The 13,421-nt window shown below is 38.3% G+C and overlaps 1 protein-coding gene across 1 annotated transcript; it reads left to right on the forward strand.

The window, feature by feature from the left end:
* Positions 1-380: 380 nt before the first annotated feature.
* gpr68 (G protein-coupled receptor 68) lies at positions 381-12,273 on the forward strand. Its single transcript, XM_080413926.1, has 6 exons — positions 381-840; positions 5,433-5,582; positions 5,774-5,907; positions 8,213-8,441; positions 8,735-8,915; positions 11,681-12,273. The coding sequence occupies exons 1-6, from the start codon at positions 691-693 to the stop codon at positions 12,079-12,081; spliced, it is 1,245 nt and encodes a 414-aa protein (XP_080270052.1). The 5' UTR covers positions 381-690; the 3' UTR covers positions 12,082-12,273.
* The last annotated feature ends 1,148 nt before the right edge of the window (positions 12,274-13,421 follow it).

Genomic DNA, 13,421 nt, shown 5'->3' on the forward strand with positions numbered 1-13,421 from the left:
TCCTTATCCCTCAGGGTTTCTCTGTAATGGCTTTATTATTAAAGTGTTCACACCCTGTAATGAGTCATGAGCTGCTGAGGAATGAATGCAGCATAAACATTAATTTCTTCATTGTTTAAGGCAGAAGGTAAGCAGACATTATACTGATGAAAGCATAGTAAGCACCTGCTTGGTTTAATATTTGGTTTTCATACCTTTTTGAAATCTTTTTTTATTTGTATAATATGAATGTGTACATTGTTGTTTACAGTATGTCATGTCTGTAACATCACTGTTTTAATGTCCTTTTGTACACAGGGAAGCATTAATGAATTCATTCATTCATTCATTCAGCACATGTCTGCTTCATATTCCAGAGCCTATCAGAGAGGAGATGCAGACCATGCAGCCAATCACAGCACAGGAGAGGATGTGATGTCACTCAACTCATCAAGCAACATGGGCGTGTGTGTGTGATTGAGTGTGCGTGTGTGTGTGATTGAGTGTGTGTGTGTGTGTGTGTGTGTGTGTGTGTGTGTGTGTGTGTGTGTGTGTGTGTGTGTGTGTGTGTGTGTGTGTGTGTGTGTGTGTGTGTGTGTGTGTGTGTGTGTGTGTGTGTGTGTGTGTGTGTGTGTGTATTTCCTGTGGAGAGTATGAGTGTGTAATCTGTGTATTAGTGTGTTGTTTGTGTGGGTTAATTTGTGTGAATGTATGTGCACGTGCACGTGCGTGTGCATGTGTCTTAGTGTGTGTGTGTGTGTCATGGTGCACAACATGTCTGAAGAGGATGTGATTAACTGCACCATCAGCCATGAAATACATCTGTACCTGTTCTCACCTGTTTACATCCTAGTGCTGATGGTGAGTAGTGTGTGTGTGTGTGTGTGTGTGTGTGTGTGTGTGTGTGTGTGTGTGTGTGTGTGTGTGTGTGTGTGTGTGTGTGTGTGTGTGTGTGTGTGTGTGTGTGTGTGTCTCTATATGCATACGTATGTGACAACGTCAGACATCCGGTGCACAGCGGCTGCACTGCGACCCAGCGTGCCTTGTATGCCTTATTGTTTAGTTTATTTGTATTGTCCGTGTGCCTATGTGTCGTTACATGTGTAAAGATGTGCCTATGTGTCGTTACATGTGTAAAGATGTGTAAGATGAGAGCCTTAGAAATGGCTCTGCTGATCCTGTGGATTATTAACTCCTGTGGAAGATGCTGGTCGGTCGAACAACTTCAGACTCAACTCAACAGCAACACAAACATCTGGCGTGAAGACGGCATGTCGATGACTCGCCTGTGTGTACAGCGTCCAGGCTCGCTTGTTGTGTGTACAGCGTCCAGGCTCGCTTGTTGTGTGTACAGCGTCCAGGCTCGCTTGTTGTGTGTACAGCCGAGATGCACTGCTGGCACTACGGCCGCCGGAGCCAAATACAACGGCAAGCCACGTCTACCTACTAGTGTTGGATAACATCCCCAAGGAGTCGATCTAAAATAAAAGGAAGAAGAAACGAGGGAAAAGAGGGGGAATTCGGAATCGCCTACGGAGGAGATTTACTCGCCAACGCGCGAGTCGTGCACAACAAAATCGGCACGATACGGACATACACAAGGTACAGTCATGAATTTCGTGAGGCATCACTGTTTTGTTTCACTGAGAGCTGGTTAAAGCCATCAAAACCAGACTCACTCTATGAGGTCCCCGGATTCACTCTGGTGCGACTGGACAGAGGTGGAGGGAGCGATTACGGTGGTGTATGTGTGTACATTAATGATCTCTGGTGTCCATCCTATTCAGTCAAACTTAGGATATGCGACGATCCCAACGTGGAGATCCTGGGCATGACTTTAAGACCATTCTATCTGCCCCGCGAATTTGGGTGCATTCTATTGTTTTTAGTTTATGTGCCTCCTAAAGGGCCAGGAAGAGCTGCACAGGCAGCAAAAACATTGCTGACTGTGTACATGGACTTCAACTACAATACCCAGAGGCACCAGCAATCATGCTTGGAGACTTGAACCAGTGTTATCTGGACACTGTGTTGCCAGGATTTGAACAGCATGTTAAGGATGCGACTAGGAAAAATAACATTCTGGACAAGTGTTATGTGAACATTCCAAATGCATATGTTGCCACGGCTGGGCCGCCTATACTGACCTCTGATCATAATGTTGTGTGCATGACTCCAGTTTAAGTAAAAACTGAAGAGAGGAAAGCTGGAGAATAAAGTAGTTAGGACATGGACAAATGAAAGCAAGGAACAACTAAAAGCATGCCTGGACTGTACACTAGAGATGGTTCATTGGATGAAATAACCACAGTTACAAATGATTATATTATTTTTTGTGTACGGCTGGTTGTTCCTACAAAGGAAATAAAAATCTTTCCAAACAATAAATCACATGTGACCAAGGACATAAAAGATGTAATAAATGAAAGGAAAACAGCCTTCATAAACAAAGCTAAAAACCAAAATGAGGCAGGCAAAATTGGCACATACGTAGACAGCATCTAGAGGATGCTTTTTTAAAGCCAATAATCACAAAAAGGCGTGGGATACTATGAAATCCATGACAGGAATGTCATCCCCAACCAAACCTATTGTGACAGACAATGAACTTGGCTTTGCTAATGACCTAATACTTTCTTTGCCAGATTCGAATCATTAGGCGATTCCTCTAAGTGCACTGAAATACTTAAGGCTGTAACACCTGCCCCCTCAGACAGAATCATCATCACTGAAGAGGATGTCAGAAAAGTGTTTCGGTGTACTAACACAAGGAAAGCTAATGGGCCGGACGAGTGCAGTGCTTTTCCCAGGGTTGTGTAAGCTCAGCTGTACTTTTCACCCTTTATACTGACAGCTGTCGTACTGAGGAATGTTTGTCTGAATGTCACACTGACAAACCAGACCAATACATTCTAAAGTACTCTGATGGTACAGTTTTGATTTCTCTCTTAGATAGTTCCAGTGATCCTGGACTGCACCAACACAGAGTAAATAAGGTGGTTGAGTGGAGTGATAACAATGCTCTTATCATTAACACAAAAAAGACAGAAGAGATTGTTTTTGGTGCACCACTGGAGATACACAGATCCCCCATTACTATTCATAGTGAACAGATCAACCAGGTATGTTCGTAATAGGAGTAGTATTAGACCATCTTTTGTCATGGAAAGATCAAATTGAATCAGTGGGTAAGAAGACAAAGCTTTTCACTTCTGTTATTATGAGTGTTCTTCAGTACTGTAGAACCACCTGGTATAGATGTTATTATGAGTGTTCTTCAGTACTGTAGAACCATCTGGTATAGATGTTATTATGAGTGTTCTTCAGTACTGTAGTACCATCTGGTATAGATGTTATTATGAGTGTTCTTCAGTACTGTAGAACCACCTGGTATAGATGTTATTATGAGTGTTCTTCAGTACTGTAGAACCACCTGGTATAGATGTTATTATGAGTGTTCTTCAGTACTGTAGAACCACCTGGTATAGATGTTATTATGAGTGTTCTTCAGTACTGTAGAACCACCTGGTATAGATGTTATTATGAGTGTTCTTCAGTACTGTAGAACCATCTGGTATAGATGTTATTATGAGTGTTCTTCAGTACTGTAGAACCACCTGGTATGGATGTTATTATGAGTGTTCTTCAGTACTGTAGAACCACCTGGTATGGATGTTATTATGAGTGTTCTTCAGTACTGTAGAACCATCTGGTATAGATGTTATTATGAGTGTTCTTCAGTACTGTAGAACCACCTGGTATGGATGTTATTATGAGTGTTCTTCAGTACTGTAGAACCACCTGGTATAGATGTTATTATGAGTGTTCTTCAGTACTGTAGAACCACCTGGTATAGATGTTATTATGAGTGTTCTTCAGTACTGTAGAACCACCTGGTATGGATGTCTGTCTGTAGCCTTAAAGTCACAACTGCTGCAGCAACTGAACATTTGTTCAAAGATTGTTGGACAACCACTTCAGAGGCTCTATACATCTACGTATAATAACGGTATGATAAGGTTGGCAAGGAATATCACTTCAAACACTAGCCATGTTTTGTATGGAGAATATAGGTTGCTGCCTTCAGGAAGGAGATACAGTGTTCTAACATACAATAAGGTCAAACTGAAGAGGTCCTTTGTCCATCAGACGACATTGAGGCTTAATCAGGAGTTTAGGCCAGGGGTAGGCTGAGTGGTGGACATTGCTCTTGTCTTTGTCTTTATGTATGTATTTTTGTTTTTGTTTTTTGTGTCATGTCAAAATGTTTATGTGTTGCATACATGGCTGCTGGGTCGCAAGACAAATTTCAGTGTGAACTGACAATAAAGTATTATCGTATCGTATAGTATACTTGTGAACACCACTGACTGTTGGACAAAAAATATTAAAACTGGCTCCTGGCAGGACCATGACTCTGACTCAGACATAACCATAAACAAACCCATACGCCCATATATAGGCAGGACCATGACTCTGACTCAGACATAACCATAAACAAACCCATGTGCCCATATATAGGCAGGATCACGGTCACGTCACTCTGACTCAGACATAACCATAAACAAACCCCATACGCCCATATATAGGCAGGACCATGACTCTGACTCAGACATAACCATAAACAAACCCATACGCCCATATATAGGCAGGACCATGACTCTGACTCAGACATAATCATAAACAAACCCATGTGCCCATATATAGGCAGGAACACGGCCACGTCACTCTGACTCAGACATAAAAACCAAATAAGCCTGTAAAGCCTGTAACATTACATTACGTGGTCAACAACATAGACATGTAGTAACTTGCTTGTAGCTTCACTGTAATGCAGTGAACATGAACGTAGCTTTACCGTGGTGAAGTGTTTTTTTTTTGGGATATTCACCCAGCTGGGTTTAACGAGACAGCGGCGCAAAATACAAATCTGACGTCTCAAAAACATGCTATCACAGATGATCCGATCATCTTATAAAAAATGTAAACATATGCCAAGTTAACTGAATATAGCTGATGCTGAGCTAAACATATTTGTTTAATTTCTATGTTTTTATATTTAAACTTTATGATGAAAGGCTCCACACAGCAGCTCTCCATAGCCTGCAGGCTGCACGCACCATTCCGGAAAGGACAACATTGATGTCGGACATTGCATTCATTAATGCCTCAAATAAAACATAAAATAAAGATTGTTCTCGAGTCTTTGAGCTCGAGTCCGAGTCAAGTCTCGAGTCGTGTGTATGGCGACACCAGTGCAAGTCTTTGACTCGAGTCCTAATCTCTGGTATGATATACTAACTACATGTATTGTGTGATATACTAACTACATGTATTGTGTGATATAATAACTACATGTATTGTGTGATATACTAACTAGTAACTACATGTATTGTGTGATATACTAACTACATGTATTGTGTGATATACTAACTACATGTATTGTGTGATAGGTGGGTGTTCCCTCCAACCTTTACTCGTTGTACCATGCAGTTCTACAGTTGAAACAACACAATGAACTAGGAGTTTATTTACTGAACCTCACTGTGTCTGACCTGCTGTACCTGGCCTCTCTACCGCTCTGGCTGCAGTACTTCTTCCAGGTTATTAATATTAATATTATTATTATTACCACCATAGTATTGTGTAGTATTGTTATTTTGTATGTAATGTGTGTGTTCTTTATGTGTTCTTTGTGTGTGTGTGTGTGTGTGTGTGTGTGTGCGTGCGTGCGTGCGTGCGTGCGTGCGTGCGTGCGTGCGTGCGTACGTGCGTGCGTGCGTGTGTGATCCAGGATGATAACTGGAGTCACAGAGAGTGGGTGTGTCAGTTATGTGGCTTCCTGTTGTATGAGAACATCTACATCAGCATCGGCTTCCTGTGCTGCATCAGTCTGGACAGATATCTAGCTGTGGTCCACCCATTACGGTAACATTACTATTATTATTATTTTAATTGTGGTCCACCCATTACGGTAACATTACTATTATTATTATTTTAATTGTGGTCCACCCATTACGGTAACATTACTATTATTATTATTTTAATTGTGGTCCACCCATTACGGTAACATTTTGTGGAGCGCTTGTTTTCCTTACAAGCCCCGTCTGAAGCCCCTCACTCACTAATATAAGGCCGGTGCTTAGAAGCCCCACACGGCCGGGGCTGGTAAGGAAAACAAGCGCTCCCCTTCCCTCATCCAGCTACCAGGAGTGGGCAACTTTGATGATGGAGAGGAACACTATGTTTACACACTCACTCCAGAGGAACACTATATTTACACACTCACTCCAGAGGGACACTATATTTACACACTCACTCCAGAGGAACACTATATTTACACACTCACTCCAGAGGAACACTAAATTTACACACTCACTCCAGAGGGACACTATATTTACACACTCACTCCAGAGGGACACTATATTTACACACTCACTCCAGAGGAACACTATATTTACACACTCACTCCAGAGGGACACTATATTAACACACTCACTCCAGAGGGACACTATATTTACACACTCACTCCAGAGGGACACTATATTTACACACTCACTCCAGAGGAACACTATATTTACACACTCACTCCAGAGGAACACTATATTTACACACTCACTCCAGAGGGACACTATATTTACACACTCACTCCAGAGGGACACTATATTAACACACTCACTCCAGAGGAACACTATATTTACACACTCACTCCAGAGGGACACTATATTTACACACTCACTCCAGAGGAACACTATATTTACACACTCACTCCAGAGGGACACTATATTTACACACTCACTCCAGAGGAACACTATATTTACACACTCACTCCAGAGGAACACTATATTTACACACTCACTCCAGAGGGACACTATATTTACACACTCACTCTAGAGGAACACTATATTAACACACTCACTCCAGAGGAACACTATGTTTACACACTCACTCCAGAGGGACACTATGTTTACACACTCACTCCAGAGGAACACTATATTAACACACTCACTCCAGAGGGACACTATATTTACACACTCACTCCAGAGGAACACTATATTTACACACTCACTCCAGAGGGACACTATATTAACACACTCACTCCAGAGGGACACTATATTAACACACTCACTCCAGAGGAACACTATATTTACACACTCACTCCAGAGGGACACTATATTAACACACTCACTCCAGAGGAACACTATATTTACACACTCACTCCAGAGGGACACTATATTAACACACTCACTCCAGAGGAACACTATATTTACACACTCACTCCAGAGGAACACTATATTTACACACTCACTCCAGAGGAACACTATATTTACACACTCACTCCAGAGGAACACTATATTAACACACTCACTCCAGAGGAACACTATATTTACACACTCACTCCAGAGGGACACTATATTAACACACTCACTCCAGAGGAACACTATATTAACACACTCACTCCAGAGGAACACTATATTTACACACTCACTCCAGAGGAACACTATATTTACACACTCACTCCAGAGGAACACTATATTAACACACTCACTCCAGAGGAACACTATATTTACACACTCACTCCAGAGGGACACTATATTAACACACTCACTCCAGAGGAACACTATATTTACACACTCACTCCAGAGGAACACTATATTTACACACTCACTCCAGAGGAACACTATATTTACACACTCACTCCAGAGGGACACTATATTAACACACTCACTCCAGAGGAACACTATATTTACACACTCACTCCAGAGGAACACTATATTTACACACTCACTCCAGAGGGACACTATATTAACACACTCACTCCAGAGGAACACTATATTTACACACTCACTCCAGAGGGACACTATATTAACACACTCACTCCAGAGGAACACTATATTTACACACTCACTCCAGAGGAACACTATGTTTACACACTCACTCCAGAGGAACACTATATTTACACACTCACTCCAGAGGGACACTATATTAACACACTCACTCCAGAGGGACACATTGCATATACTGTCAGAGGACAGACACCTCTTATCTACGTATTTTAACTTTTTTCGTAAATTAATGCCGTACTTTGCCATTCTATGTCACACAAAAGTAGCAAAAATAGCCTGAAAAGCAATTTTTTTCATTTAATTTCAAATGCATTTAGTTATACTTATGTTAACTTTATGAACTTAAATACAAATACATTGGACTTAAAATATGTTGTGTCTTTCAGGTTCTCATCTCTGAGGTCGATGCGTGCTGCCTGGCTCACCAGCGCCCTCATCTGGCTGAAGGAGGTGGCAGTGGGCGTGGTCTTCTTCAGACATAAAGTGTTGAGCCGCGATAGAACCCAGCACAACCAATCAGTGTGCTTCGAGCACTATCCCATGCAGGACTGGGAGTATCCAATCAACTACTACCGTTTTGTGGTGGGCTTCCTCTTCCCATTGGCTATTCTGTTGGTACGTTGTTTTGTTTAAGTCACTTTTCATCGTGTAAAAAAACTAAAACAAACGGAGCATGTTGATGTGTATGAACCGTATGTTACCAAAACCTAGACCAATCACAGCGCAGCACACACGCTGCCACAGGCATAGAGCACCAATCACAGCGCAGCATCATTATGCCATGATGTTGTGAATGTACCCTTAACTGTACCTTTAATATGTGTGTCCCTGTATGCGCTCCTTTATGTGTGTGTGTGTGTGTGTGTGTGTGTGTGTGTGTGTGTGTGTGTGTGTGTGTGTGTGTATAGGTCAGTTACCTGTGTGTCTTACGGGCCGTGGGACGCAGTGCAGGGACTCAACCCGACCAGAAGTCCAGGATCAGACAGCTGGTCAGCAGCACCATCCTCATCTTCCTCGTGTGTTTCTCTCCTTATCACATCTTCTTGTTAGTGCGCACCCTGCTGGAGAGGGACTGCAACTTCATCGCAGGTACAGGAACATTTGTTTTTTGTTTTACGGCATCATGGCTCCAAGGAGGCAAGAAGAGGGTCTGTCTGTATGTGTGCATTAGTAACGCCAACATCGTAACCACTAAGCCAAAGGGAATTCCTTATGGCTCAGTGGAGATATTAGACTTTCAGGGGTCAGGGGTCAGGGTACTAAACCCTGACCTTCAGGCCATCAGGCTGTGGTTGTGAGCCACTCTGCTACACATGTTCATTATGTTATGTTATGTTATGTATATCCACTTTATTTATATCAACGCAAGGTTACCAAAGTGTTGCACAAAAAATATAAAAAGATAAATACACTATATAAGCTAAAACACATAAAATATAAAAAGATAAATACACTATATAAGCTAAAACACAGAAGACAGGCACAAACTGTTCAAACCCCTACAGCGACCACGGCCAGACAAGGAGCAACACCACCAGGTTTTATATTTTTTTACAGGTATATTTTACTATATATTTTATATATTTAGTTATTTTTAAAGATGGAGTGCCATGATATTTTTCAACCCTAAAACCTGATCATAAGGTATTATTATTATGTAAGGATTTTTTTCAACAAAAAAAAAGTGTACAGTAAGTGTTAAAATGTTGTTTTTATGTAGACACACCCACCAGTGCATTAAGTATAGAGCGTCGCAGTTCCCGCCCACTTCCTGTTTTTTTTGGTGCCGGAAGAAAAAACTCAATGCATTTTTCCATTGACATTTCCAAAAATATTTATATCTATTAATTTAAGCCTCGAATCAAGCCATCACGAGATGACATGAATCATGACCATAAATTATTTTATATTTAATTATATGATATACTATATTTAATAAATACCCTTTGTTTTGCCGTTTTCAACAAAAAAAAAATCACAGAATCAAACGTTTATGGTCATGATTCATGTCATGTCATGATGGCTTGATTCGAGGCTTAAATTAATAGATATAAATATTTTTGGAAATGTCAATGGAAAAATGCATTGAGTTTTTTCTTCCGGCACCAAAAAAAACAGGAAGTGGGCGGGAACTGCGACGCTCTATACCTGGTTCTCACCTTAGCACCTCCTCCACCACCTTAGCACCACCCACCTGTCCTAGTCCCTCCTCCTCCTCATGCCCACACCTGTTGTGTTATGATAATGAGGGGGAGGGTGTGGGCTTTGTGATGTCACTAAAGCGCTGTTTCTCTATTGGCACGTTTGACCCTCAAGGTTTCAGCCTCCAGGAAGAAACTCCAAATAGTCAGAGAAGACATAAAACACCATAAAAACACCACCGGGGGGCTTAATGAAGTTATATCAACCTCATAGACACATGAAAAACAGAAAAAGTGCAAAAACATGGCACCACCTCTTTAACTATATATTTTATATATTTACAGGTGTATTTAACTATATATTTTATATATTTACAGGCATATTTAACTATATATTTACAGGTATATTTAACTATATATTTTATATATTTACAGGTATATTTAACTATATATTTTCAGGTATATTTAACTATATATTTTATATATTTACAGGCATATTTAACTATATATTTTCAGGTATATTTAACTATATATTTTATATATTTACAGGTATATTTAACTATATATTTTATATATTTACAGGCATATTTAACTATATATTTTCAGGTATATTTAACTATATATTTTATATATTTACAGGTATATTTAACTATATATTTTCAGGTATATTTTCAGGCATATTTAACTATATATTTTCAGGTATATTTTACTATATATTTTATATATTTAGTTATTTTTAACTATATATTTTATATATTTACAGGTATATTTAACTATATATTTTATATATTTACAGACATATTTAACTATATATTTTCAGGTATATTTAACTATATATTTTATATATTTACAGGCATATTTAACTATATATTTTCAGGTATATTTAACTATATATTTGATATATTTTCAGGTATATTTAACTATATATTTTATATATTTACAGGTATATTTAACTATATATTTTATATATTTACATGCATATTTAACTATATATTTTCAGGTATATTTTACTATATATTTTATATATTTAGTTATTTTTAACTATATATTTTATATATTTACAGGTATATTTAACAATATATTTTATATATTTACAGGCATATTTAACTATATATTTTCAGGTATATTTAACTATATATTTTATATATTTACAGGTATATTTAACTATATATTTTCAGGCATATTTAACTATATATTCTCAGGTATATTTAACTATATATTTTATATATTTAACTATATATTTTATATATTTACAGGTATATTTAAATATATATTTTATATATTTACAGGCATATTTAACTATATATTTTCAGGTATATTTAACTATATATTTTATATATTTACATGCATATTTAACTATATATTTTCAGGTATATTTTACTATATATTTTATATATTTAGTTATTTTTAACTATATATTTTATATATTTACAGGTATATTTAACTATATATTTTATATATTTACAGGCATATTTAACTATATATTTTCAGGTATATTTAACTATATATTTTATATATTTACAGGTATATTTAACTATATATTTTATATATTTTCAGGTATATTTAACTATATATTTTATATATTTACAGGTATATTTAACTATATATTTTATATATTTTCAGGTATATTTAACTATATATTTTATATATTTACAGGTATATTTAACTATATATTTTCAGGTATATTTAACTATATATTTCTTATATTTTCAGGTATATTTAACTACTACCACCTGTCCTTATTGCTGACCAGTGTGAACTGCCTGGCCGATCCGGCTCTCTACTGCTTTGTCAGTGAAAGCGCGAGGCAGGGCCTGTACCGCTTGCTGCTCCGCCCCCTCATTAACATATTCTGCTGCTGCCGCCGCCGCGGCAACGCCAGCCCCGCCCGCCCGGCCACCGACTCCCACGAGGTGGCCACGCCCACCGACGACGCGGACAACAACGTCCCGCCCTCCGTCACGCTGCTCCGTCACGCTCCGTCAGGCTCCGTCACGCTGCTGACGCACCTCAAAATACACACCGACTCCAACGCACCCAAACCAGCCAACACGGGGTTAATCACACTCAGCAATAAGAACAGCAGCAAACCCATTGAACCTCATAAGGTTTAATGTAAAAATTGTCAAACTTTCAGATGCTGTTTTCCTCCCAGTGTTTAGGATGTTTAATGTGATTATTATTGTTATTATTATTATTACTCTGATCTCTGCCTCTTGAAATATATAATCCTTGTTTTCCGTTGTGTGTAAACAATTATATATATATATAATATAATAATAATGTAATATATAATATAATTATATATGTGACCATGGGTACAATGCTTTAGGCCTTTTCAGTTAGACCAGAGACTGGTCTAATGTTAGCCTGGCATGGCCAGACTAATATCACTGGCAGATTGGTCTGGTTTCCAGGCTAGTCTAATGTTATCCCCAAATACGTTACGGTGGACTTTGATCCTTAACGTCATCCTGTTACAGACAACGTTCTGAAGGCGTTTCTTAGAGACCAACAAGATGAAATGACACATTCTCCATCTCAGACACATAATGCTGAATCATCTGTGTACAGTTAACGTTTCATTTCATAGTGTTAATGTATATGAGAAAGAGAAGTATTTTTCCAGCTGTAGTGTGTTGATATAGACGTTATCAGTCTGTTGTGTTTACATGTAAATATTTGCATACTATATTACATACTTATATTCGGTACTATAATATATTAATATATATATATATATATATATATATATATATATATATATACATATATATATATAATACTGTAGTATTAGGATTCTATTATGATTCTATATAATATATTAATATGTATGTATAATACTATATAGTATTATGATTGTAGCAAGTGTAACAACAGGATTATAACTTTTATTCATAAGTTCATGTGTTATAGTTGTACAGCTGTACAGAAATAAATGTGACAAAGAATATTTTTTATAAAAGGTAAATTTCTGTGTAATACAAACACGTTTCTTGTTTTTTATTATAATGTGAAATTGGTTCTGTGTAGAAACAGAACACTTTTTATCCCTGACGTTTCCACTGCAAACTAGAAATCACCAATCAGGGTGTATGAAAAATCGGACAGATCCGTGTTGATTTCATGACTATAGAGATAATGTGTGCTGATTTGTGTAAAATTTTGATACAATCTGAAGCAGTAAAGTAAAGAAATGTGTTTTGCAAAAAAATAAGACTGCGTGGTCGTCAAAGCTAGGTCAAATGTTACGAGCTGAGGTGGAGGTGGAGTCTGAAGAGGTGAGTCTTCAGATTATGGTGGAAGAACTGCAATGGGGAGTTTGTTCCACAGTTTGGGAGGCAGGAGGGAGAAGAGTCTAGTCTAGCACGTGTGGAGCGTTGTCCAGAGTGTTTTAGAGAAGAGAGAAGAGTCTAGTCTAGCATGTGTGGAGCGTTGTCCAGAGTGTTTTAGA

The sequence above is a fragment of the Gymnoscopelus braueri genome, assembly GCF_963280865.1.
Source record: "Gymnoscopelus braueri genome assembly, chromosome: 19".
In the NCBI taxonomy this organism is placed as follows: domain Eukaryota; kingdom Metazoa; phylum Chordata; class Actinopteri; order Myctophiformes; family Myctophidae; genus Gymnoscopelus; species Gymnoscopelus braueri.